At 48.2% G+C, this 27,688-nt stretch overlaps 1 protein-coding gene and 1 pseudogene across 5 annotated transcripts in view; one reads left to right on the plus strand and one right to left on the minus strand.

Annotated features, from left to right (window-relative positions):
* LOC140208601 (uncharacterized) overlaps positions 1-26,379 on the plus strand; it is a 397,399-nt gene extending 371,020 nt beyond the window's left edge. For 3 of the 5 annotated variants that reach the window (XM_072277397.1, XM_072277399.1, XM_072277398.1), the window contains one exon: positions 23,548-26,379. In XM_072277397.1, the coding sequence (XP_072133498.1) occupies positions 23,884-24,924 (1,041 nt within the window). In that variant the 5' untranslated portion in view covers positions 23,548-23,883 and the 3' untranslated portion in view covers positions 24,925-26,379. Of the gene's footprint in view, positions 1-18,216; positions 18,351-18,840; positions 18,933-23,547 lie in introns of those variants that run through there. The other 2 variants (XM_072277401.1, XM_072277400.1) reach the window with 2 other exon arrangements.
* LOC140208611 (uncharacterized) overlaps positions 1-27,688 on the minus strand; it is a 63,169-nt pseudogene that overhangs the window by 24,156 nt on the left and 11,325 nt on the right.

The raw sequence follows: 27,688 nt of genomic DNA on the forward strand, positions 1-27,688 counted from the left end.
ACACACGGAGAGTGAAGGGGACAGGGGTGTGTGTGTGTGTCTCACGGGTGAACACACGGAGAGTGAAGGGGACAGGGTGTGTGTGTGTGTCACGGGTGAACACACGGAGAGTGAAGGGGACAGGGTGTGTGTGTGTGTGTGTCACGGGTGAACACACGGAGAGTGAAGGGGACAGAGTGTGTGTGTGTCACGGGTGAACACACGGAGAATGAAGGGGACAGGGTGTGGGTGTGTGTGCGTGTGTGTGTGTGTGTGTGTGTGTGTGTGTGTGTGTGTGTGTGTGTCACGGGTGAACACACGGAGAGTGAAGGGGACAGGGTGTGTGTGTGTGTCACGGGTGAACACACGGAGAGTGAAGGGGACAGGGTGTGTGTGTGTGTGTGTCACGGGTGAACACATGGAGACTGAAGGGGACAGGGTGTGTGTGTGTGTGTGTGTCACGGGGACACACGGAGAGTGAAGGGGACAGGGTGTGTGTGTGTGTGTGTCACGGGTGAACACACGGAGAGTGAAGGGGACAGGGTGTGTATGTGTGTGTGTCATGGGTGAACACACGGAGAGTGAAGGGGACAGGGTGTGTGTTTGTGTGTCACGGGTGAACACACGGAGAGTGAAGGGGACGGTGTGTGTGTGTGTCACGGGTGAACACACGGAGAGTGAAGGGGACAGGGTGTGTGTGTGTGTCACGGGTGAACACACGGAGAGTGAAGGGGGCAGGGTGTGTGTGTGTGTGTGTGTCACGGGTGAACACACGGAGAGTGAAGGGGACAGAGTGTGTGTGTCACAGGTGAACACACGGAGAGTGAAGGGGACAAGGGTGTGTGTGTGTGTGTCTCACGGGTGAACACACGGAGAGTGAAGGGGACAGGGTGTGTGTGTGTGTGTCACAGGTGAACACACGGAGAGTGAAGGGGACAGGGTGTGTGTGTGTGTCACGGGTGAACACACGGAGAGTGAAGGGGACAGGGTGTGTGTGTGTGTCACGGGTGAACACACGGAGAGTGAAGGTGACAGGGTGTGTGTGTGTGTCACGGGTGAACACACGGAGAGTGAAGGGGACAGGGTGTGTGTGTGTGTCACGGGTGAACACACGGAGAGTGAAGGGGACAGGGTGTGTGTGTGTGTCACGGGTGAACACACGGAGAGTGAAGGGGACAGGGTGTGTGTGTGTGTCACGGGTGAACACACGGAGAGTGAAGGTGACAGGGTGTGTGTGTGTGTCACGGGTGAACACACGGAGAGTGAAGGGGACAGGGTGTGTGTGTGTGTGTGTGTATCACGGGTGAAGACACGGAGAGTGAAGGGGACTGTGTGTGTGTGTCACGGGTGAACACACGGAGAGTGAAGGGGACAGGGTGTGTGTTTGTGTGTCACGGGTGAACACACGGAGAGTGAAGGGGACAGGGTGTGTGTGTGTGTGTGTCACGGGTGAACACACGAAGAGTGAAGGGGACAGGGTGTGTGTGTGTGTGTCGCGGGTGAACACACGGAGAGTGAAGGGGACAGGGTGTGTGTTTGTGTCACGGGTGAACACACGGAGAGTGAAGGGGACAGGGTGTGTGTGTGTGTCACGGGTGAACACACGGAGAGTGCAGGGGACAGGGTGTGTGTGTGTGTCACGGGTGATCACACGGAGAGTGAAGGGGACAGGGTGTGTGTGTGTGTCATGGGTGATCACACGGAGAGTGAAGGGGACAGGGTGTGTGTGTGTGTCACGGGTGAACACACGGAGAGTGAAGGGGACCGGGTGTGTGTGTGTGTCGCGGGTGAACACACGGAGAGTGAAAGGGACAGGGTGTGTGTGTGTGTCACGGGTGAACACACGGAGAGTGAAGGGGACAGGGTGTGTGTGTGTGTGTCACGGGTGAACACACGGAGAGTGAAGGGGACAGGGTGTGTGTGTGTCACGGGTGAACACACGGAGAGTGAAGGGGACAGGGGGTGTGTGTGTGTCACGGGTGAACACACGGAGAGTGAAGGGGACAGGGTGTGTGTGTGTGTGTCACGGGTGAACACACGGAGAGTGAAGGGGACAGGGTGTGTGTGTGTGTCAGGGGTGAACACACGGAGAGTGAAGGGGACAGGGTGTGTGTGTGTGTGTCACGGGTGAACACACGGAGAGTGAAGGGGACAGGGTGTGTGTGTGTGTGTCACGGGTGAACACACGGAGAGTGAAGGGGACAGCGGGGTGTGTGTTTGTGTCACAGGTGAACACACGGAGAGTGAAGGGGACAGGGTGTGTGTGTGTGTGTCACGGGTGAACACACGGAGAGTGAAGGGGACAGGGTGTGTGTGTGTCACGGGTGAACACACGGAGAGTGAAGGGGACAGGGTGTATGTGTGTGTGTCACGGGTGAACACACGGAGAGTGAAGGGGACAGGGTGTGTGTGTGTCACGGGTGAACACACGGAGAGTGAAGGGGACAGGGTGTATGTGTGTGTGTCACGGGTGAACACGGAGAGTGAAGGGGACAGGGTGTGTGTGTGTGTGTGTGTCACGGGTGAACACACGGAGAGTGAAGGGGACAGGGTGTGTGTGTGTGTGTCACGGGTGAACACACGGAGAGTGAAGGGGACAGGGTGTGTGTGTGTGTGTCACGGGTGAACACACGGAGAGTGAAGGGGACAGGGGGTGTGTGTGTCACGGGTGAACACACGGAGAGTGAAGGGGACAGGGTGTGTGTGTGTGTGTGTCACGGGTGAACACACGGAGAGTGAAGGGGACAGGGTGTGTGTGTGTCACGGGTGAACACACGGAGAGTGAAGGGGACAGGGTGTGTGTGTGTGTGTCACGGGTGAACACACGGAGAGTGAAGGGGACAGGGTTTGTGTGTGTGTCACGGGTGAACACACGGAGAGTGAAGGGGACAGGGTGTGTGTGTGTGTCACGGGTGAACACACGGAGAGTGAAGGGGACAGGGTGTGTGTGTGTGTGTCACGGGTGAACACACGGAGAGTGAAGGGGACAGGGTGTGTGTGTGTGTGTGTGTCACGGGTGAACACACGGAGAGTGAAGGGGACAGGGTGTGTGTGTGTGTGTCACGGGTGAACACACGGAGAGTGAAGGGGACAGGGGGTGTGTGTGTCACGGGTGAACACACGGAGAGTGAAGGGGACAGGGGGTGTGTGTGTGTCACGGGTGAACACACGGAGAGTGAAGGGGACAGGGTGTGTGTGTGTCACGGGTGATCACACGGAGAGTGAAGGGGACAGGGTGTGTGTGTGTGTGTCACGGGTGAACACACGGAGAGTGAAGGGGACAGGGTGTGTGTGTGTGTCACGGGTGAACACACGGAGGGTGAAGGGGACAGGGGGTGTGTGTGTGTCACGGGTGAACACACGGAGAGTGAAGGGGACAGGGTGTGTGTGTGTGTGTCACGGGTGAACACACGGAGAGTGAAGGGGACAGGGTGTGTGTGTGTCACGGGTGAACACACGGAGAGGGAAGGGGACAGGGTGTGTGTGTGTGTGTGTCACGGGTGAACACACGGAGAGTGAAGGGGACAGGGTGTGTGTGTGTGTGTGTCACGGGTGAACACACGGAGAGTGAAGGGGACAGGGTGTGTGTGTGTGTGTGTGTCACGGGTGAACACACGGAGAGTGAAGGGGACAGGGTGTGTGTGTGTGTGTCACGGGTGAACACACGGAGAGTGAAGGGGACAGGGGGTGTGTGTGTCACGGGTGAACACACGGAGAGTGAAGGGGACAGGGTGTGTGTGTGTGTCACGGGTGAACACACGGAGAGTGAAGGGGACAGGGGGTGTGTGTGTGTCACGGGTGAACACACGGAGAGTGAAGGGGACAGGGTGTGTGTATCACGGGTGAACACACGGAGAGTGAAGGGGACAGGGTGTGTGTCACGGTCACGGGTGAACACACGGAGAGTGAAGGGGACAGGGTGTGTGTGTGTGTGTCACGGGTGAACACACGGAGAGTGAAGGGGACAGGGTGTGTGTGTGTGTGTCACGGGTGAACACACGGAGAGTGAAGGGGACAGGGTGTGTGTGTGTGTGTCACGGGTGAACACACGGAGAGTGAAGGGGACAGGGTGTGTGTGTGTGCCGGGGGTCGGAGAGACAGAGGTGAGGGAGCCACTCTGACCACCTGCCGGACATCTGACAGGATCCAGACACGCAAGGCCGGGTGAAGGCCCAGGTCTCCGAGTTCACGCCTTCGTACGTCTCCTCCTACCTCTCGGCGATACATCAGACTCCGGCCGTAGGAGACGCTTCACAAACGCCCCCGGCTTCTCTCGGATGGAAATGGAAATAAATCAGAAAGCGGACATTTACTTTGTGATTTGTTCCGCTTTCACGGAGAAATCGGAGCCGAAGCGGAAGACGGAACCAGCGGGGTTACCGCCCTCTCCGCTGGTCCGCTTCTGCTATTGGGTCTAACCAGTGATTGACATTCCTTTTCACCAATGGCAATAGCGCAGCTCCTGGAGCGTTGGTTTTCAGCGGTGGGAAGCTCCGACACTGGAGGCGCCGTGGGGAGCTCCGACACCGGTGGCGCTGTGGGGAGCTCCGACCACTGGAGGCGCCGTGGGGAGCTCCGACACTGGAGGCGCTGTGGGGAGCTCCGACCACTGGAGGCGCTGTGGGGAGCTCCGACACCGGTGGCGCTGTGGGGAGCTCCGACCACTGGTGGCGCCGTGGGGAGCTCCGACACCGGTGGCGCTGTGGGGAGCTCCGACCACTGGAGGCGCTGTGGGGAGCTCCGACACCGGTGGCGCTGAGGAGGAGCTCCGACACCGGAGGCGCCGTGGGGAGCTCCGACACCGGAGGCGCCGTGGGGAGCTCCGACAATGGAGGCGCTGTGGGGAGCTCCGACACTGGTGGCACTGTGGAGGAGCTCCGACACCGGAGGCGCTGTGGAGGAGCTCCAGCCACTGGTGGCGCCGTGGGGAGCTCCGACCCCGGTGGCGCTGTGGGGAGCTCCGACCACGGGTGGTGCTGTGGAGGAGCTCCGACCCCGGTGGCGCTGTGGGGAGCTCCGACACCGGTGGCGCTGTGGGGAGCTCCGACCACGGGTGGTGCTGCGGCGAACCTCCCGCTAAATGCAGTCGTTGTGCCGACCGCAGCCGTCGCCGGCGGTTCTCCTGTTCAGGCGGCGGTGAGGAAGGACCGATCCCGCTTTTGTGTAAATTGGGGGCTGACTGCAGTGCGAAGGGGCCGGGACCGACTTCTGCTGGACGGCTGGAGGCTCCGGGCTCTCCGGTCCCGCAGCCCCGATTTTAGCTTTGCCCCCGAGCCCGGGTGGTGGGATCAGTTGTTGTTCCCAGGCTGGGAGAGGGTTTGGGGCGAAGGGTATCTGTCTGTGTGTGGGTAGAGGTTATGGGTGGACTTGTGGGTGTGGGGTGAGTGGAGGGAAGGGTGTGGGACCGTAGTCGGGTGGGGTTGCTGTTGTGAGGAACTGGGATGATCGGACGTTCCGTGACCCGGGTCGGTCAAATAAAGTTGTAAACGGGAGGATCTGCTCCGTTGTATCGGACGCTCGGGCATCCTTTCAATGAGCAACAATCTCTTTTCAAATTCATCACTGTCTAATCTTGCTGTTAACATCGTGTTTGTTACAAAGCCCCAGAGTCTGGGAACAGCTGTCACAGTTATGGGCTGTTGGTGCAGACTGGGATGGCGGTGGGGTGTCAGTGACCTCTGTATCAGAGAAAAACACGGGTTTGTACAGCCGCTTGTGAGATAAATGTCCTTACAGTGGATTCGGATCTGGTGGGATATCTGGAGTTTGGAAGGGGAAAGGGAGAAAGGAAGGGGCTGAAGTGGGAGAGTTTTAAGCAGTGAAACATAGTCCGGGGTGGAGGAGTACAGGAGCTGTCTGAGAGATCGTTTTAATTGTTTTTTATATAATCTCACAGATGGTGACCGAGGAAGAAGCTTTTTGAGGGAGGATACCCAGAGATCAGCAGGTCACACAAGGTATCAAGAGAATGACAGTGATGTGATGTCCTGTGTCATGAGTATAGACAGTCATCTCAAGTGAGGAGTGTGTGTGGAGATGCAGTTCCACTGGGATCAGTGAAGTGTCCATCTATCTGGCTGAGTGTACAATCTTTGGGATTCACTGCCCCGAGGGCGTGAAGGCTGGGTGCATCTGAGGTGGAGAGAGATAAGTATTTAAGGGAGTGAGGGGGATGGCCACAAAAGTACAGGTCAGAAACGGCCGTGTTAAACAATCATAAGATCATGAGATACAGCAGGAGAATTCTTCCTCATTTCTGGTCTAAATTGATTTCCGTCTCATCTGAGAGTCTGCCCCCTGGCCCTGGGCTCTGCACTATGGGAAACACCCTCTCACATCCTCTCTATCTCGGGTTTTACAGTATGCAGGAACTTACAAACTCCAGCGGGAACAGGCACAGAAACATCAAACACCATGAGCTGTGATCTTGTTAGGTAGCCTCATGTGCAGCACCTTGTTAAAGACCATCTGAAAATCTGAACAAACAGCATCCACTGCCTCTCCTTTGTCTGTCCTGCCTGTTGTTTCATCAGAGAATTCCAACAGATCTGTCAGGCAAGATTTCTCCTGAAGAAAACCATGCCTACTTTGGCCGTACTGTATTATGCACCTCCAAGTACCCTGAATCCTCATCATTAATGGACTCCAACATCTCCCCACCTACTGAGGTCAGACTAACTGTCCTATAATTTCCTTTCTTATCCCTCCCTCCCATCTTAAAGAACGGAGTGGCATTTGCAACTTTCTAGTTCGCCATAACCATTCCCAAATCTAGTGATTCTTGAAAGATCATTACTCATTCCTTAAGAGAAACATGAGGGGGAATTTCTTCACTCAGAGGCGGTGAGGTTGTGGAATGGGGTGCCAGAGCAAGTGGCAGGTTCGATTTCAACATCTCAGAGAAGTTTGGATGGGTTCATAGATGGGAGGGGGGAATATGGTCCCAGTGGAGGTTGCTGGAACTCAGCAGATTGATGGGTTGGTACAGACTAGATTGGCCAAATGGCATTATTCCATGCTGTCGTGCTCTATGTCTTTAATGTCTGCACAAACTCTTCAGCTCCCTCTTCCTGAACCCTTGGGTTTACACCATTTGGCTGGGAGTCTTATCTACCTTCAGACCTTCCAGCTTCCAAAGCACATTTTCTCCTCTGTAATAGCACCTATTCTCACTTCTGCCCCGATATTCTTGAGGTCTTGGCATTTTTGGGGGAAAAAAAGATGCAAAGTCAGGGTAAGGGATGTAGAGGGGACAGGGGAGGAAGAAGTCCAAGGTGGGAGGTCATGGGTGAAACTGGAGATGGGGAGGGGTGAAGTAATATACCCAAGGATAAAGTTTTCCTCAACGAAACCAGGATTGAGCACTCCATGCCGCCGTGTGTAAGACTAATAAGAAGTACACAACACTAAAGTTAAATGAAAGCACTATCCAGAAAAATGAAGAAATGGTCACTATGGAAGATGAAGTTATCCATTCATGTCCCTCCATAGAGACATCCTGCGATCTGAGCAGACAGATTCCACGCAAACTGAGAAATGATTATGCTTTGCGATGCCTGCACCTCAAGTTTTACCAGCTGGAGCTGAGAAACAATAATTATTATAGGTTGAGAAACTCTCTATAGACGGACGATCGCTAGACATGAAGTCTTGGTTTCTAGAACTGCGCGTGGCAATGAATTCCACAGATCCACCACCCTCTGTCTAATCTCACCTTCGTTCCAGAAGGACGCCCCTCTGTTCCGAAACAGTTTCCTCTGGTCCTAGACTCTCCCACCATGGGACATACCAGTCTACTCAGGTCTTTCAACATTCGATAAGTTTCAATTATATCACCTTTCATTCTTTTGAATTTCAGTGAATACGGGCCCAGAATCATCAAAGGGTCTTCACAGGACAGGACATTCAATCCTTTAGACTCTCTCCAGTCTTAGCCCATCCTTTCTAAGATAAGGGGTGCAAAACTGCTTACAATAATCTAAGTGAAGCTTCACCAATGCTTTATAAAGCCTCAACATTAAGTTCTTGCTTTTATATTCTAGTCCTCCTGAAATCGCATTTGGCCTCACTGCCGCCTCAACTTATAAATTATCCTTTAGGGAATCCTGCACAAGGGCTCCTAAGTTTAGACTATTTAGAAAATAGTGTACCCCAGTATTTCTTTTCCCAACGTGCATGACTATACGCTTCCCTACACGGTATTCCATCTGCCATATTTACACCCATTCCTTGAATCGTCAAAGTCCTTTTACAGCCTCTCTGCCTGGTCTTTTATAGCCTCTTTTATAGCCTCTCTGCCCGGTCCTCCAGCTATCTTGATATCATTGGCAAACTTTCCAATAAAGCTATCAATTCTGCCATCCAAGTCCTGTGGAACATCACTAGTCACCGGCAGCCAAACAGAAAACGTCCCCTTTATTACTATCCTTTGCCAATCAGCCACTGTTTTATCCATACAATAATCTTTCCTGTAATGTCATGGATTCATAACTTGTTAACTAGCCTCATGTGTGGCACCTCGTCAAAGACCTTCTGAAAATGCAGATGTACATCATTAACCGATTCTCCTTTGTCTAGCTTGTCTAACGACTTCAATAAATTCCAGGAATTTCAACACACTTTCCAGGCAAGATTTTCCTGGAGGCAAACATGCTGAGTGCCGATTTTATCACGTGCCTCGAAATGCCCTGGAAACACATCCCCAACATCCGACTTCAATATCTACCCAACCAGTGAGGTCAGACGAACTGTACTAAAATTTCAGTTCTTCAATCTCCCTCCCTTCTTGAGTAGTGGAGATACATTTCTGAATTTGCAGTCTTCCGCAACCATACCAGACTCACTCCACTGATTCTTGAAACTTCATTGCTCATCCCTCCACAATCTCTTCGGCCACCTCTTCCAGAACTCTGGGATGTACACCATCTAGTCCAGGTGATCTATTTACCTTCAGACCTTTCTGTTTCCCAGGAACCTTCTCTCGAGTAATGGCAACTTCACACATTCTGACCACTGACATCTGGACATCCAGCATCCCGCTAGTTGCATCCACAATGAAGACTGGTGTTAAATACTTATTCAGTTCAGCTGCCATCTCCTTGTCGCCCACTACTACCCAGCCCACCCTCCCCAGGCATTGTTTTCCCCCGGTCCAACATCCACTCTTGCCTCTTTTACGCTTCATAGATCTGAAGAAACATTTGGTATCATCTTGTAACTTCGTATTCCATCTTTTCTTTCTTAATTACTTTTTTTTTTAGTTGCCTCTTGTTGGTTTATAAAAGCTTCCCAATCATCTAACTTCCCACCAATTTTCACTCTGTTATATGCCCTCTCTCTGGCTTTTATGTTGGCTTTGCCTTCTCATTAGCCGTGGTTGTATGACGCTCTCTTTAGAATAGTCGTTCCTTTTTCAATGTTTGTATCCTGTGTCTTCCGAATTGCTTCCCGCATTTACAGCCTTTGATGTTTTACCATCATCCCTGCCAGTGTTTTTTGTCTGTTATCAAATTTGACCAATTCCCCTCTCATTCCTCTGTATTTGTCCTTATTCCACGGTTATATTGATAGATCTCACTTTAGCTTCTCCTTCTCAAATTTCAGTGTGAATTCAATGATATTAAGATCATTCGCTCCTCAGGGTTCTTTTACCTTAAGTGCTCTAATTCGGTTCATTGCACAACACCAAATCCAGCACAGCTGATCCCCAGCTGGGCTCAACATGGAGGTCAGTGACTAGTGGTGTGCCTCAGTGATCTGTTCTGGGACACTTACTCTTGGTGATTTTTATGAATGACCTGGATGAGGAAGTGGAGGGATGGGGTAGCAAGTTTGCTGATGACACAAAGGTTGGTGGTGTTGTCAATAATGTGGAGGGCTGTCAGAGGTTACAGCGGGACATTGATAGGCTGCAAAACTGGGCTGAGAAGTGGCAGATGGAGTTCAACCCAGATAAGTGTGAGATGGTTCATTTTGTTAGGTCAAGTATGATGGCAGAATGTAGTATTAATGGTAAGATCTTGACAGTGTGGAGGATCAGAGGGATCTTGGGGTCCGAGTCCACAGGATGCTCAAAGCAGCTGCACAGGTTGACTCTGTGGTTAAGAAGGCATACGGTGTATTGGCCTTCATCAATGGTGGAATTGAATTTAGGAGCCGAGAGGTAATGTTGCAGCTATATAGGACCCTGGTCAGACCCCACTGAAGAGTACTGTGCTGAGTTCTGGTCGCCTCACTACAGGAAGGATGTGAAAGCCATAGAAAGGGTGCAGAGGAGATTTACAAGGATGTTGCCTGGATTGGGGAGCATGCCTTATGAGAATAGGTTGAGTGAACTTGGCCTTTTCTCCTTTGAGCTACAGAGGATGAGAGGTGACCTGATAGAGGTGTATAAGATGACAAGAGGCACTGATCATTTAGGGCAGTCAGAGGCTTTTTCCCAGGGCTGAAATGGCTGCCACAAGAAGGCATGGGTTTAAGGTGCTTGGGAGTAGGTACTGAGGAGATGTCAGGGGTAAGTATTTTACTCAGAGAGTGGTGAGTGCATGGTATGGGCTGCCGACGATATTCCAGATAACTGTGTATCAAGAGTTCCGATGAAGGGTCTTGGCCCAAAACATTGATTCCCATCGATAGATGCTGCCTGACCTGTTGAGCTCCTCACATACATTGTCTTGTTGCTCTAAACTTCCAGCATCTGCTGTATCTCTTGTGTCCCATATACTGGTACATTTCTGGAAAGGAGACACAGGTAGGCAGAGAGGGTGCTGTGGCTGTGTTGGTAAAAAGTCAAATCAAATCAAATCATCAGAAAGGTGGCGTAGGGTTGGAAAGCAAACATTAAAAAAAAATCACCCAACAGTCTGATAGAATTTCTAAACTATCTATTTTCATCAAAAATAAACATGATTATATGAGTATAACGAGTATATATGAAAGTCTGATAAAAAAAAAACACAGGCCAGAAAACTTAATTGAGAAGCCAACTCAGAAAAATGTATTACCACTATGGAAGAAATAACTAACCAGTGGAATGAGTATCACCCTCCTTGGGAGGCATCCCAATGATCTGAGCAGATGAAATGGTGACAAGGAAGCATCGAGCCCCTGACTGAGAGTTGGAGACCTCTTCCCAGAAACAGAGGGATTCCTCGCAGAAATACAGGCCAAGGTGGTTAACAAAGAAAATAAATCAAAAATGCATAAAATACAAACAAGCAAGGTGATTAATGCAGAAAATGCCAAGAGAAACCAGACACAGTCCAACACATTCTGGGATCCTGCAGCAGTTGAACTCAATCGGATTACGTACACAGGTACAATCAAATAGCAAATATCATTCACTAAAACCTTGCTTTAAAATATAAACTTATGAATGACCACCGTAACTTCATAAAGGCACCATAAATTCAAGCCTGATCCGGTTTTAGAGTCAAAATCTCACAATTTATATGATAGTCAATACATTATTTCAGATAGGACAATCCATAATAACCATCCAGATATAATATTACAGGATAACCAAGCAGGAACAACTCCCTCAATAGATAAAACCATTCCCAACACACACATGTTCCTCGACCAGTGGAGCACCTCACCACAGGCATTGTTTCTGTCATCAGTCAGACAACCAAATTACTTTCTCTGTCAATCAGCTTCCAAATGTTGCTACTCTGTCATTTATTGCCACACCCCGCTGCTGATTCCCTTCTCCTCATCATACGTTCTTACCCCGACCATCGTCCAGAGCCCCAAACTCTGCCCTGTGCAGACTCGCCTCTGGTTTCTGACCCTGCTCCGTTCAACATCCAACTAATGGCTTCTCATTCTGTTTTCAGTCTTGAGAGGACAGTGGCTTTTTCTAACAACCCTGGCAGCTATGTAGGATGCTGGTCAGAACCCACTTGGAGTACTGTTGTCAGTTCTGGTTGCCTCACTACAGGAAGGATGTGGAAACCACAGAAGGGGTGCAGAGGAGATGTACAAGGATGTTGCCTGGATTGGGGGGTGGGGGGGACATGCTCTCTGAAGACAGGTTGAGTGAACTCGGCGTTTTCTCCTTGGAGTGAAGAAGGATGAGAGGTAACCTGACAGAGGTGTATAAGATGATGCGAGGCATTGATCGTGTGGATAGCCAGGGGCTTTTTTGCCCCAGGGCTGCCACAAGAGGACACAGATTTAAGGTGCTTGGGAGTAGGTACAAAGGAGATGTCTGCGGTAAGTTTTTATGCAGAGAGTGGTGAGCGCCTGGAATGGGCTGCCGACGACAGTGGTGGAGGTGTATACGATCAGGTATTTTAAAAGACTTTTGGATTGGTACATGGAGCTTAGAAAAGCAGAGGGCTATGGGTAACCCTAGTAATTTTTAAGGTAGGGGCATGTTTGGTAAAACTTTGTGGGCTGAAGGGCCTGTATTGTGCTGTAGGTTTTCTATGTTTCTTTGTTAACCCTTCAGAAGCAGGGAAAATGACCTATAATGTGGAAATAAGAAGGTGAACTACCAATGTCATTCTTCCTCAGCCCAGGGATTTGAGGGGTGAAGAACATGTCAGCTAGAACTGCAGTCAATTTGACTTCTTCAGTCTGCAGAAAATTCAAGGGGAACCCCTTCATCCACACAGTGGTGACTGTTTGGAACCCATCACCACAGGGAGAGCAAGAGGGGAACAACAGGGGAGGATTTAAAAGGACTATCGTGGAACAGAATCACTGGCAGGGTCCAGCTGGCCTGAGTTGACTCTTTACTGTACACTAGGTGCATTATAAATTCACTAAGTACCAGAGACAAGAATTCGAACAGAACTGATTTATTTGCCTCAGATCCAGGATATTAAACAACAGTCCCATTAAAGGTGAATGTGCAGCAGAAGAAACTCCTCCCATGCCCAGTGACCAGGGCGCAGAACTGGGTGTGGTGAGCAGCAGCAATAATTGCAGAGTTCAGCACCGACAGTCACTCTCGAAATTGCATTCAGCAACGGTGATGGACAAATATCCAGCATTCAGCTTATTGAAACTTCCTCCCAGTGTGAACCCGGTAGTGTGTCACAAGGTTAAATGACTGAGTGAATCCCTTCCTACATTCACAGCAGGTGAACGGTCTCTCCCCAGTGTGAACTCAATGATGCACATTTGATGGAGATGGCTGAGAGAAACTCTTTCCAATGTTTGAACAGGTGAAAGGCCTCGATCCAATGTGAACTCGTTGGTGTCTCTGCAGGTGGAATGACCGAGTGAAATCCTTCCCGCAGTCTGAGCAGGTGAATGGCCTCTCTCAAGTGTGAACTCTCTGATGTACCTTCAGTTTAGATGATGAAAGGAATCCCTTCCCACAGTCTGAGCAGGTGAATGGCCTCTCCCCAGTGTGAACTCGCTTGTGCACCAGTAGGTCGGATGACTGAACGAATCCCTTCCCGCAGTCTGAGCAGGTGAACGGCCTCTCCCCAGTGTGAACTCGCTGATGTACCTTCAGGTTAGATGACCAAGTGAATTCCTCCCCACAGTCAGAGCAGGACTGATGATTGAGTGAATCACTTGCTCCAGTTCTTCAGTATCTGGACAGAGACAGAAAAACTGGTGTATTGTTTTGAAGATTCCTGCAGAGAGATTCCTTGTCGTTTTTAATCTGTAAAAAGATTTACAAAATCCATCAATGGGTGAAGGACATTTCAGATGAGATCACTCGAGTTGCCAAGGTGTGAACTGACTTCACACTGTTACAGTAAGGATCAACCCAAGTTGGAAGGAGAAATCATCTTCTAACTGGGCACAGTGTTGGTATCTGGAATCAAACTCCCTGATGCTCTTCCTGTCTCAATAAGAATGGGGCATTTCTGCCATCTCAAATCTCTGACTTGGCTCAGTTTGACTCTCTCTATTGGTATTATTCCCTGTTCCCACTGAGCTGTATGGGTGCCTGGCCCCAAAGGAACTGAAACACTCTCACACAAATAGCCTTTGTTGACCTGCAGCTGGGACCTTCTTTTATGCACTGTTAATTTAAAGTGCCGCAGTTTTAATGCCATATAAAAATTTGCTGCTGAGATGAATGGTTGGTCTGTTAAAAGGAATTAGAGTGAATATTAGTATTATTTCAGGTTCTTGTCACAGTCATAGAAAAGTACAACACAGAAACAGACCCTTTGGCCCATCTAGTTTGTGCTGAACTATTTAAATGTTTTATTCCCATATCCCTACCATCCAGGTACCTACACAAACCTCTTAAATGGTGAAACTGAGCTCGCATTCACCACTTCTGCTGGCTGCTCATTCCACACCTGGATGACCATCTGTGTGAAAAAGTTTCCCCTCATGTTCCCCTTAACGTTTCACCTTTCACCCTTAACCCATGGCCTCTGGTTGTAGTCCCACACCATCTCAGTGGTTAAAGCCAGCTTGCATTTACCCTATCTATAACCCTCATAATTTTGGTACAATTCCATCAAATCTTCCCTTAATCTTTTACATTCCAAGGAATAAAGTCCTGACCTGTTCAATCTTTCCTTATAACCAAGTCCTCCAGACGTAGCAATATCCTTCTGAATTTTCTCTGAACTCTTTCAACCTCTTTTACTTCTTTCCTCTAGGTAGGTGACCAAAACTGCACACAATAGTCCCAAGTTAGGCATCACCAATTTCTCATACAGAGTCAACATAGCATCCATCTCCTGTACTCAGTACATTGGCTTATGAAGGCCAATGTGCCAAAATCCTTCTTTCTCCAGCAACTTTTGCATCACCACAGTACACACAGGTAACAACAGTTTCTGTATTGTACATAAATATTTCCCCTGAACCCTCCCCCAGGTGACTGACGGTGGTGAACTCAGTGATGGCAATGCCAATGAATATGAAGGGAAGGGCAGTAGTCTGTCTCATTGGAGTCTGGCACATTTGCGATGTGAAAGCTACTTGTTGCCCAGGACAAGGTGTTGGATATCATTATGGATCCAGAGAGAGTGGGTCAAAACATGTTCTCACGGGTAGAAAAGTCCAGAACAAGAGGAGGTGGAACAAGCAACAGACACAAAATGCTGGAGGAACTCAGCAGGCCAGGCAGCATCTATGGAAAAAAGTACTAATGCTGAGTTCCTCCAGCAATTTGTGTGTGTTGCTCGGATTTCCAGCATCTGCAGATTTTCTCTTGTTTGTGACTGGAGGCAGAACAAAGGTGATTTTCTCAACAGCTGATGTGAAAGATTTTGTGCCCTTTCTCCGAGTTCCCGATCCTTGCATTTAGACAGCTGGAGCTCAGCTCTGTCTGAGAGACCCATCGGTTCCCATTCCCTCATCAGCCGGAAGCCCCCTGGGGCCCGTATAGTGATCGAGAGAGAAAGGGAAGAATCGGTGTTGGAAAAAGTCCGACCAGAGAATCGTTCTTACCTGCAATCGGATGCACACGAGGCCGGTTGTGTACTGTGCGCATGCGTGATATTCGGGAACATCGGCAACCCTGACGCCAGCGCATTCAATCGGTGAGTCAGCGACTGCGTAATTTAAACGCTGGGCTTTCTGGGTAATCATGATGCCATTAAAAGTGTCTGCAAGCACCGGTTCCATGCCCATGGATCAGTGTTTGTATGTACAAAAAACTCAGCACCTGTTTTAATGCAGACAGCAACTCCCATAAACAATATACTGAATATCAACAGGCATTCCCTGTGTTTCATGCCAAAGTAAAACCCTCTTACAATGCAGATATAAAAAACAAGAGATTCTGCAGTTGCTTGACATGTACACACAGAAACACACACGCAAAATGCTGGAGCAACATCCTGGACCGAAGTGACTGTAATGTGCTGTAGGTTCCTGTGATTCTATGTAATTCAGCGGAAGTCTCTTCTCCCAGGGAGTGGTGACTTGTTCCAACCTGTTATCACAGGGAGAGTGAGAGCTGAACGGCAGGGATAGATTTTAAAATACCTGTGCACCAACAGTTTCGCACTGGGATTCGACCGTTCATCTGCTCCGTGTGTGCGAAATGACTCATTCACTTAATCCACTTTATGATGCTCCGGTGAGTTTACAATAAAATAGAGGCCACATTTCTGTCCGGAGTGAGCAAACAGGTTTACTCAATCATCCCAGCTGGTGCAACGCCAGCAACTTCACATCAGGGAGGAACTTCAAATCAGCTCTATGTTAAATATTTAGCCATCAAGGTAACTGAGGGACTGTTAGAAACATAGAAAATAGGTGCAGGAGTAGGCCCTTCGGCCCTTCAAGCCTGCACCGCCATTCAGTATGATCATGGCTGATCATCCAACTCAGAACCCTGTACCTGCCTTCTCTCCATACCCCCTGATCCCTTTAGCCACCAGGGCCATATCTAACTATCAATCCCCCTCTCCATTATTTAATCAGTTCAACATGACTTGCCTTTCATAAATCTATTTTTTCTGTTATTGTCACACTTTGTCGAAGTGTTAGTTCTGAGACTGATTATCATTTGCAAGGCTTTCCTACACTGAGGTTAATCTGCCTGATCTAGGATTGCTAGATTTATCCTTGCATCTCTTTTGAGCAAAAATACTGTATATCCTATTCTCTTGTCCTCAGATGCACCCCAAAGCTGTAGATGTTGGACCACAACTTCGCAGTTTCCTCACATACAATCTATCTGTACCAGATGATTTATCCACATTCAGTTCAGCTGGCATTTATGGCAAATCCTCTTTTTCAACATCTCCCCAGAACAGAGCCTCATCTTCCTTTTCTGTTACTGTCAAAATCTGCAGTTCTTGCGGCTGCTCATCCCACCCAGGACCGAACCATAGTCACTGAGCATTGGAGGAGTCAGTTCTGCTGATGTTAGCCCTAAACTAGAGTGGTGTTTAATATTATGGATCTGTGAAAGACAAATTAGGTCTGTATCAAACCCGTGTCTCAGGTACTTACTGTCTCTACCACACTCACGATGTACAGTAGAGAGGCCACTCGGCCCATTTAGTTCCTGCCCATGTTTCTGTTCCATATCAGTATATCACAATCTATCCCTGCCATTTCCCTCTCACTCTCCCTGTGATGACAGGTTACAACATGTCACCACTCCGTGGGATAGGAGATTTCCCTTGAATGTCATAGAATCATAGAAACCTACGGCACATTACAGACCCTTCGGCCCACAATGTTGTGCCGACCATGTAACCTACTCTAGAAACTGCTTAGAGTTACCCAACCGTATAGCCCTCTATTTTCATAAGCTCCATGTACCTTTCTAAGATTCTCTTACAAGACTTCATTGTATCCACCTCCACCACCGTCGCTGGCAGTGCATTCGACACAAACACCACTCTTTGTTTAAAAAAACTTAGCTCTGACATCTCCTCTGTACCTATTTCCAAGCAGCTTAAACCTATGCCCCCTCGTGTTATCCGTTTCAACCCTGGGAAAAAGCCTTTGGCTATTCACACGACCAATGCCTCTCATCATCTTATTCACCTGCAAGAAATTTTCTGCATGCTTTTCTCCAGGCTGAATAAGATGATGAGCTCACTGTGGTTTTAACGTTCTTCAGGGCTCTGGACTAAGGTGCTGAAGCTCCTTCTTCCCTGCTCTTTTCAACGTTTTGGGTCATTTTCACTAATTTCAAAGGACTGTGTCTCAGACAGCTGGGTTGTTGCAATGTGCCTCTAAAGTCTGACAGTAGACGAGCGAGTGAATCATTGATGGAGCAGAGTCAGAAAACAAAGAGTTGTCAGCCTGATTCAGGGCTTTGGGGCTCCAGAAAGAGATGGGACAGAGTTTACAAGGAGGAGGAGGAAGAGAAATCAGGCCGGCAGGCTATAGCTACAAATGAAAGATCAGAAACATTTTGAAACAGTTTGATTGGAAGAAAAAGGTGGTTAATTTCTGTAAATTAGTGGTGGAAATCAACAGATCAGGCAGCAAATGTGGAGTGGAATAAATAGACAACGTTTAGGACGAGCCCTTTCAGCATACCTAGACTGTGTACTCCTCTGCTTAGTTTCTGCCTGAACTGCAGAGTTCCTCTAGCATTTTGTGTGTGTGTGTGTGTCTCTGTACTGTATTTCCAGCAACTGCAGAATCTCTTGAGTTTTATATCTACATTTGTACGAGGATTGTACTTTGGCATTAGATACACAGTGATATTGAGTATATTTTTTACGGGAGCCGCTTTCTGCATTAAAACAGCTGCTGAATTTTCTATATGCACAAAAAAAACTGAGCTATGGACGTGGAACTGGTGTATGCAGAAACTTTTAATGGCACCATGATTAGCCATAAAGCCGTGCGATAGAAATTTCGCCCATGCCGCAGCACCGATCAAATGCGCAGGCGTCGGCGTTGTGACGTTGCCGAATATCACGCATGCGCGCAGTATATGGAAGGCCTCAAAAGACCGACAGCAGGTAAGAGCGCGTCCCCGGGGATGAGGGAGAAGATGAGGGGAGACATGGAAAGGGGAGAGCGGAGGGGGAGGGACAATTGCTGTGATCTCCGGGCACCATGACCCGCAATCCCGGGACAGTCCTGCTCTCTTCCCTCTCTCTCAGCCCCACCATCCGTACACGGGCCCCGGGGAGCTTCCGGCTGATGAGGGAATGGGAACCGATGGGTCTCTCAGACAGAGCTGAGCTCCAGCTGTCTAAATGCAAGGATCGGGAACTCGGAGAAAGGGAACAAAATCTTTTACATCAGCTGTTGTGAAAATCACCTTTGTTCTGCCTCCAGTCACAAACCAGAGAAAATCTGCAGAGAGGGCACAGTTTTAAGGTGCTCAGAAGCAGGTACGAAGGAGATGTCAGGGGTGTTGTGTTCTTTGTACGTACCGTGGGTTACTAATAACAAACCATATTCTGCAGAATTGATCTTTTATTTAACAGCAGAAAAAAACAAGTTTTACACTGCCATGCTTCTTGATAATTCTTCATTTCTGCGCATGCTGGGAACTCTGCCCAGTCACGTCCTGACACGTGACATCACCACAAGAGGTGAGTTTTTTACACAGAGTGGTGAGTGCGTGGAATGGGCTGCCGGCGACTGTAATGAAGCCGGATACAATAGGGTCTTTTAAGAGGCTCATGGATAGGTACATGGTGCGTAGAAAAATAGAGGGCTATGGGGAACTCTAGGTAATTTTTAAAGTAAGTAATGTCTGGCACAGCATTGTGGGCCGAAGGGCCTGTATTGTATTTGTTGTATAAATGGGGAAGTCACTTACCCATGACCTCTGGTTGTCGTCCCACCCAACATCAGTGGAAAAAGCTGCTTGCATTTACCCTATCTATACCCTCATACCTTTTGTACACTTCCAACAAATCCTCAAAGCAATGTATGATTTCCTTGTTTATGCTTAGAGCCTTTTTTAGGTGTATAGGATGATGAGGGGCATTGATCATGTGGATAGCCAGAGGCTTTTCCCAGGGCTGAAATGGCCAACATGAGGGGCGTAGCTTTAAGCTGCTTGGAAATAGGTACCGAGGGGATGGCAGGGGTAAGTTTTTTATACAGAGAGTGGTGGGTGCGTGGAATGCACTGCCTGCAGTGGTGGTCGAGCCAGATACAAGAGGGTCTTTTAACAGCCTCTTAGATAGGTACATGGAGCTTAGAAACATAGAGGTCCATGTGCTAGGGAAATTCCAGGCAGTTTCTAGAGTAAGTTTCATAGTTGGCACATCATTGTGGGCTGAATGGCCTGGAATATGCTGTAGATTTCTATGTTATATGTTGAACTGCGAAATAACTTTGGCTATCCTACAATCCTCTGATAATCCCCCGTCACTAAGGATGATTTAATTATCTCTGCTAGGGCCCCAACAATTTCTGCACTACCTCCCGTAGGGTCCGAGGGAGCACCTTGTCATGCCCTGAAGATTTATCCACCCTAATCTGCCTCAGGATAGCAAACATCTCCTTTTCTTTAATCTGTACAGGTCCCATGATTTTAATGCCACTTTTCCACACTCTCATTGACACTGTGTCCATCTCCTGAGTAAATGAGATGAAAAAAATATTTAAGATCTCCCCCATCTGCTTTGGTTCCACACGTGGATTGCCACTTCAGTCTTCCAGAGGACCAATTTTGTGCCTTGCAATTCTTTTGCTTTTAATCTATCTCCAGAATCCCTGAGGATTATCCTTTATCTCTTCTGTGAGGGGAATCTCATGCTTTCTTTCAACCATCCTGAATTATTTCTTATGTGTCCTCTTGCATTTCTTATACTCCATAAGAACCTACCTGCCTATCCTTGTTATGCAACTCCATTTTGTGCTTCACCAGGTTCTCAATATCACTTGAAAACCAAGAGATACAGTTTCTATCTTTACCTTTTATTCTGACAAGCACATACCCACTTTGTTCTTACAAAATTTTGCTTTGAAGTCCTCAATTTACCAAGCTCACCTTTGCCATAAAGCAGCCTGTCCCAGTCCACAGTTGCCAGATGCTGGTGTCATAATTTCAGTGTTGTTCCATGCCCTGAACACATCTGCCTTTCCTACACTGCTCCTTGTATTGAAATGTACAGGGCTCAGCATGTTCACTGCACCATGCTCAACTTTTTCATTCCTGAATTTGTCTGAGGACTGAACAACATCTGTCTCCACAACCTCTCCACTATCTGTTCTGTTATTCAGGGCTCTATTCCCCCTGCAACTTTAGCTTAACCCCCCCCCCCCTTACCCCTACCTCCCACCGTACAGCTCTATCACCCCTTTGGCTTTCCTCTCCCAGATCAATAAAAAGGAGGTGCATACCAGGTACAGGCAGATAGGAACAAATGGAGTACTTATGAAGTACAGGAAATTCAAGTGAACACTTATGAAAGAAATAAAAGAAGGCGTGAGGTTGCCCCAGCAGTCAAAGTTAAGGAGAATCCTCAGGGATTCTGCAGATATATTATGAGTGAAAAGATTGCAAGGGAAAAAATTAATCCTCTGCAAGATCAGAATGGTAATCCATATGAGGAGACAAAATAGATGTGGGAGATTTTTTTTGCATCCATATTTACACAGGAGATGGACACAGAGTCTATAGAAGTGAGGCAAAGCAGCATCAACTTCCTGGACCCTGTACAGATTACAGAGGTGGAGGTGCTTGCTGTCTTAAGGCAAATTAGCGTGGATAAATACCCAGGGCCTGACAAGTTGTTCCCTGGGACTCTGCGGCAGACAAGTGCAGAAATTGTTGGGGCCCATGCGCAGATATTTAAATCAACCTTAGTGACAGGTGAGGTACTGGAGGATTGGAGGACAGCCAATGTTGTTCCGCTGTTCAAGAAAGGCTCTAAAGTAAACTAAGAGATTGTACATTGGTGAGCTTGACATCAGTAGTGGGAAAGCTATTGGAACGTGTGTGCAGGAACCGGATATATACTGTAAGTACTTGGATAGATGTGGACTGATTAAGGATAGACAGCATGGCTTTGTGCACGGTAGGTAATGTCTAACCAATCTTACAGAGCCTTTTGAGGAAGTTATCAGGAAAGTGGATGAAGGCAAGGCAGTGGATGTTGTCTACATGGACTTTAGCAAGGCACTTGACAAAGTCTCATATGGGAGGTTGGTCAAGAAGGTTCAGTCACTCAGCATTCAGGATGAGATAGTAAATTGGATGAGACACTGGCTTTGTGAGAAGCCAGTGTGTGGTAGCAGATGGTTGCCTCTCTGACTGGAGGCCTGTGACTAGTGGTGTGCCACAGGGATCAGTGCTGGATCTGTTATTATTTGTCATCTATGTCAGTAATCTGGATGTTAACATGGTTAGCTGGATCAGCAAATTTGTGGCTGACATCAAGATTGGTGGTGCAGTGGACAACGAGGAAGACTATCATGGCTTGCAGTGTGATCTGGACCCGCTGGAAAAATGGGTTGAGAAATGGAAAATGGAATTTAATGCAGACAAGTGCAAAGTGTTGCACTTTGGTAGGACCCACCAGGGTAGGTCTTACACAGTGACTGGTCGGGCACCGAGAAGCATTGTAGAAGAAATGAATCTGAGAATACAGGTCTATATTTCACTGAAAGTGGTATCACAGTTTGATAGGGATGGAAAGAAAGATTTTGGGACATTGGCCTTCATAAACCAAATTACTGAGTACAGGAGATGATGTTATGTTGGTGTTGTACAAGACATTGGTGAGGCCGAATTTGGAGTGTTGGGTCCAGTTTTGGTCACTGTTACGTACCCCGTAACTGGGTTGCCAAACCAGCAGAAATGGATCACTCAGTTGGAGTCTGGATTACTGGAACTAAGAAAGTTTTATTAAAGGAATAAGCAACACAGTACCCTAATAGTAAGGATATAAATGCAACAGGTTAGCAATGAATAAACACACATGTACACAGAACTAGGATAATAGGATCAATCAAGCTCTATCGCAGTCTAGGGGTAAAATGATCAATCACAAGTGACAGAGTTCAATTTAGTTCATTTCGCAGTAATCGCTTTTGTGCCGTTGAAGAGAGAGAGAGAGAGAGAACGAATGAATATTCAAATCGGATTCCAAACAGACCTTCGATATTCCTCACAGTTAGCTTTCGGGCGAGCCCTTTGTAATGTCTTCTGAGGTCACCGACTGTGACCCCTCCGTTTCAGACATGATCGTTCTTCTGCGGTGAACCTAGCACCCAGGCAAGGGCGGACCCACACACCTGGTTCCCGCCGACCGTAACTTTCCACCCTGTGCGTCTATGGCTGGTCCCGCGACCAGCCCTCCAAAACTCCCACCGACTTGTTGGGGCGCTCCGCTTCCAGGGTCTCGTTACCTCGTGGTGTCGTGAGTGGTGTCTATTGCCTTAGCGAACCTGTCCCTTTTTATCCCCCCTGTTGGGGTATCGCCTGTCCATCAGACTTCAAACAGTTCAGGGTTTCAAAGCAGCCGGTCTTGACAATACTCAGACCGGTGTCTCCTTCCGTTAAACTCTCTCGTCTCTTCATTAACATTTCCAAATGTTGCTCCATTGTCTTACTTATCTCTCCTCCTGAAGACAGGTGGCAGATCAACTGACGATCCCACTGCTGATAGCACAGGACAGTCAACATCTCAGTCTTTGCACACCTTTGTCACATCACCAACCTACAGGAAGATGTAAAAGAGGTTGAAAGAGTTCAGGGAAAGTTCGCAAGGATGTTGCCAGGTCTGGAGGACTTGGGTTATAAGGAAAGATTGAACAGGATGGGGCTTTATTCCTTGGAATGTAAAAGATTGAGGGGAGATTTGATGGAGGTGTGCCAAAATTATGAGGGTTATAGATGGGGTAAATGCAAGCTGGCTTTTTCCACTGAGATGGGGTGGGACTCCAACCAGAGGCCACGGATTAAGGGTGACGTTGAAACATGAAGGGGAACATGAGGGGAAACTTTTTCACACAGATGGTCATCCAGGTGTGGAATGAGCAGACAGTCCAACTGGTGCATGCGAGCTCAATTTCAACATGTAAGAGGTTTGTATAGGTACCTGGATGGTAGGGGTACAGGGGTAGACAGTTTAAATAGTTCAACACAAACTAGATGGGCCAAATGGCCTGTTTCTGTGTTGTACTTTTCTATGACTCTGTGACAAGAACATGAAATAATATTAATATTCATTTAATTCCTTTTAACAGCTGTGCAGACCAACCATTCATCTGGGCAGAAGATGTTTTCATGGCTTTAAAACTGTGGCACTTTATATTGACAGTAGATAAAAGAAAATCCCAGCTGTACGTCAACAAAGGGGAAACCCATTCATCTGCTCAGACAGTGGGAATGGATTCAGTCGGTCATCTCAACTGAAGGTACATCAGCAAGTTCACACTGGGACAAGGCCATTCACCTGTTCTGTGTGTGAGAAGGGATTCAGTCGGTCTTCCCACCTGTGGACACACCAGTCAGTTCACCCTGGGCAGAGGCTGGTCATCTGCTGAATTTGTGGGGAATGTTTCGCTCGGTTATCTGACCTAATGGCTCACCAGCGAGTTCACACCGGGGATCGGCTGTTCACCTGCTCAGACTGTGGGAAGGGATTCACTAAATCATGTAAACTGAAGGTGCATCAGCGAGTTCACACGGGAGAGAGGCCGTTCACCTGCTCAGACTGTGGGAAGGGATTTACTGTGTCGTCTCAGTTACTGAGACACCAGTCAATTCACACTGGGGAGAGGCCATTCACCTGCTCAGACTGTGGGAAGGGATTCATTCAGTCATCTCATCTGAAAGCACACCAGCGAGTTCACACCAGGGAGAGACCATTCACCTGCTCAGTCTGTGGGAAGGGATTCACTTGCTCAGTTAATCTGAAGGTACATCAGAGAGTTCACACCGGGGAGAGGCCGTTCACCTGCTCAGACTGCGGGAAGGGATTCAAACTGTTCACTCACCTACTGACACATCAGCGAGTTCACACTGGGGAGAGACCATTCACCTGCTCAGACTGTGGGAAGGGATTCATTCAGTCATCTCAACTGAAGGTACATCAGAGAGTTCACACCAGGGAGAGACCGTTCACCTGCTCAGTCTGTGGGAAGGGATTCACTTGCTCATTTAATCTGAAGGTACACCAGCGAGTTCACACTGGGGAGAGGCCGTTCACCTGCTCAGACTGTGGGAAGGGATTCAAACTGTTCGCTCACCTACTGACACATCAGCGAGTTCACACTGGGGAGAGGCCGTTCACCTGCTCAGACTGTGGGAAGGGATTCACTCAGTCATATCAACTGAAGGTACATCAGCGAATTCACACTGGGGTGAGGCCGTTCACCTGCTCAGTGTGTGGGAAGGGATTTACAAAGTCATCTGCTGTACTGAGACACCAGTCAGTTCACAATGGGGAGAGGCCATTCATCTGCTCAGTGTGTGGGAAGGGATTCATAGAGTCATCTCAACTGAAGATACATCAGCGAGTTCACACCGGGGAGAGGCCGTTCACCTGCTCAGACTGTGGGAAGGGATTCACTTGCTCATCTCATCTACTGAGACACCAGTCAGTTCACACCAGGGAGTGACCATTTACTTGCTCAGTCTGTGGGAAGGGATTCAATTGGTCATTTCACCTGCTGGCACACAGAGAAATGGCCGTTCACCTGCTCTGTCCGTGGGAAGGGATTCATTACGTCATCTCAACTGAAGGAACATCAGCGAGTCCACACTGGGAAGGGGCTGATCACCTGCTCGGACTGTGGGAAGAAATTCTCTCAGCCAAATCAACCAATTGGGCATCACTGAGTTCACACCGGGGAGAGGCCGTTCACCTACTGTGAATGTGGTGAAGGATTTGTGGTGGACATGGACTGTGCCTTTAAATGAGAGAGAGAGAAACTGTCTACAGTACTGCTGCCTGCTTCTTGGTTGCCATGGTGAGAGAGAGGCGGAGTTATGTGATGGACAGTTCGATGTTCACAGTTGCTTCTTGGTTGCCATGGTGAGAGAGAGGCGGAGTTATGTGATGGACAGTTCGATGTTCACAGTTGCTTGGTTGCCATAGTGAGAGAGAGGCGGAGTTATGTGATGGACAGTTCGATGTTCACAGTTGCTTGGTTGCCATGGTGAGAGAGGCGGGGTTATGTGATGGACAGTTCGATGTTCACAGTTGCTTCGTAGCGTGTTTATTTAAGCAAGGTCAGATGACTCTCCCAGAGACACACAGTGGGACACCGGTTACGGCGACCGGTCAGTGAAAGGAGGCCAGTGACAGAGGAGTCACTGGGTGGGACTTTCGAGTGCCCACAAGCGTGGGTTGAGGATCGATCAGGGTAATTGATCAGTGGGTATCACGGTGTGTGTAAGGGCTGACCCTGTGGAGGCTACCGGTGTGTCTACCCTTGCCTGGGAGGTAGTTTACCCTTGAAGACGGTCCCCTTAGTGATAAGCTGCGTTTGGCTAACTCGAGAGTGGATTTGGAGCCTGACGATGGAAGATCAACGGTACCTGTTTACTCGTTCTTCTCCTAGTGTGGTTTTCACCTTGGATTACAAATACCTTCCTCACACACACCAATTCCGTGGATCACAAATATATATATATATATATCTCTCTCTCTCTCTCTCTCTCTCTCTCTCTCTCTCTCTCTCTCTCTCTCTCTCTCTCTCTCTCTCTCACTCACTCACTCACTCACTCACTCTCTCTCACACACACACACACACACACACACACACACACACACACACACACACACACCAATTCCGTGGATTGAACTGAACTTCCTTGCATTACCATCGTAAGACTTTAACTCTTGCCACCCAAGCTTTAACCAGTTTGGGAATTGTATTTACACACATATAGATGCATAACATTGCTAACTTTTGATTTACCTGGTTTAAGTTACTATATTGAGTAGTTACTAATAAATAGTGATTTTTAATAACAAAACCAGACTCCAAGTGTGCTCTATTGCTGCTGGTTCATTTAGACCATTGTGTGTACGTAACAGATTCATTCAGTTATCTATCCTTATCACAGACTACCAGGTTCACACTGTTGAGAGGGTGTTCACCTGCTGTAAATGTGGGAAGCGATTCACTCAATAATCTTACATTATGTAACTCTCCCTTGGCTAGCAGCTTAATATAGGGGGTGATAGCCCCCAAGCCCGGCCAAACTTAAGAAATCTCGTTTGGGTGGATGCTGCGCGATATGTCCCCTGTTACAAATCAGTACCCTGAAATAACAAACAGTACACAACATGCGATTATACAATTGAGCTTCATAACTTTTACTCTGACTATGGGGTTAGTGAAGTAAACAAATAAAAGAAAAAGGGTCCACTCTCTCCATTCACATCTTCTCATCTCTCCCCAGCAAAAGACCACAAAAATGTCTCTTCCAGACTCACAAGGAAGAACATTTCTGTCATTGGATACCCCATACTCCAAAACCCTGTTATCTCTATTCGTAACCTAAACTTCTGCAGAGAAACCATTACCTCAGCAGTGAAACAGTGTAGAGAGGCCATTACATTAGCAGTGAAACCTTACAGCATGGTACACTTATGACAGACTACCGGATTCACACCGGGGAGAAAGTTTCAATAAGCTGCATGCTGGATATTTGTCCATCACCGTTGCTGAATGCAATTTTGAGAGTGACTGTCGGTGCTGAACTCTGCAATTATTGCTGCTGCTCACCACACCCAGTTCTGCACCCTGGTCACTGGGCATGGGAGGAGTTTCTTCTGCTGCATATTCACTTTTAATGGGAGTGGAGTTTAATATTCTGGATCTGAGACAAATAAATCAGTTTATTTTAAACTGTCTCTGGTACTTAGTGAATTTATAACATATATAGTGTACAGTAAAGAGTCAACTCAGGCCGGCTGGACCATGCCAGTGATTCAGTTCCACGACAGTCCTTTTTAAATCCTTCCCTGTTGTTCATCTCTCGCTCTCCCTGTGGTGATGGGTTCCAAACAGTCACCACTCTGTGGGTGAAGAGGTTTCCCTTGAATTCTCTGCAGACTGAAGAAGTCCAGCTGACTGCAGTTCTGTCTGAGATGCTCTTCGCCCCTCCAATCTCTGGGCTGAGGAAGAATGACATTGGTAGTTAACCTCCTTAATCACGACTCATTTCCACATTATGAGTCATTTTCCCTGCTTCTAAAGAGTTGTTAGAGAACATTACTGTCCTCTAAAGACTGAAAGCAGAATGGGAAACCATCAGCTGGATTTTCAATGATGCAGGATCAGAAACCAGAGGCGGGTCTGCACAGGGCAGAGTTTGGGGCTCTGAACAATGGTTGGGATAAGAACGAATGATGAGGAGAAGGGGATCAGC

The sequence above is a fragment of the Mobula birostris genome, chromosome 13 (assembly GCF_030028105.1).
Source record: "Mobula birostris isolate sMobBir1 chromosome 13, sMobBir1.hap1, whole genome shotgun sequence".
NCBI classification, from domain to species: domain Eukaryota; kingdom Metazoa; phylum Chordata; class Chondrichthyes; order Myliobatiformes; family Myliobatidae; genus Mobula; species Mobula birostris.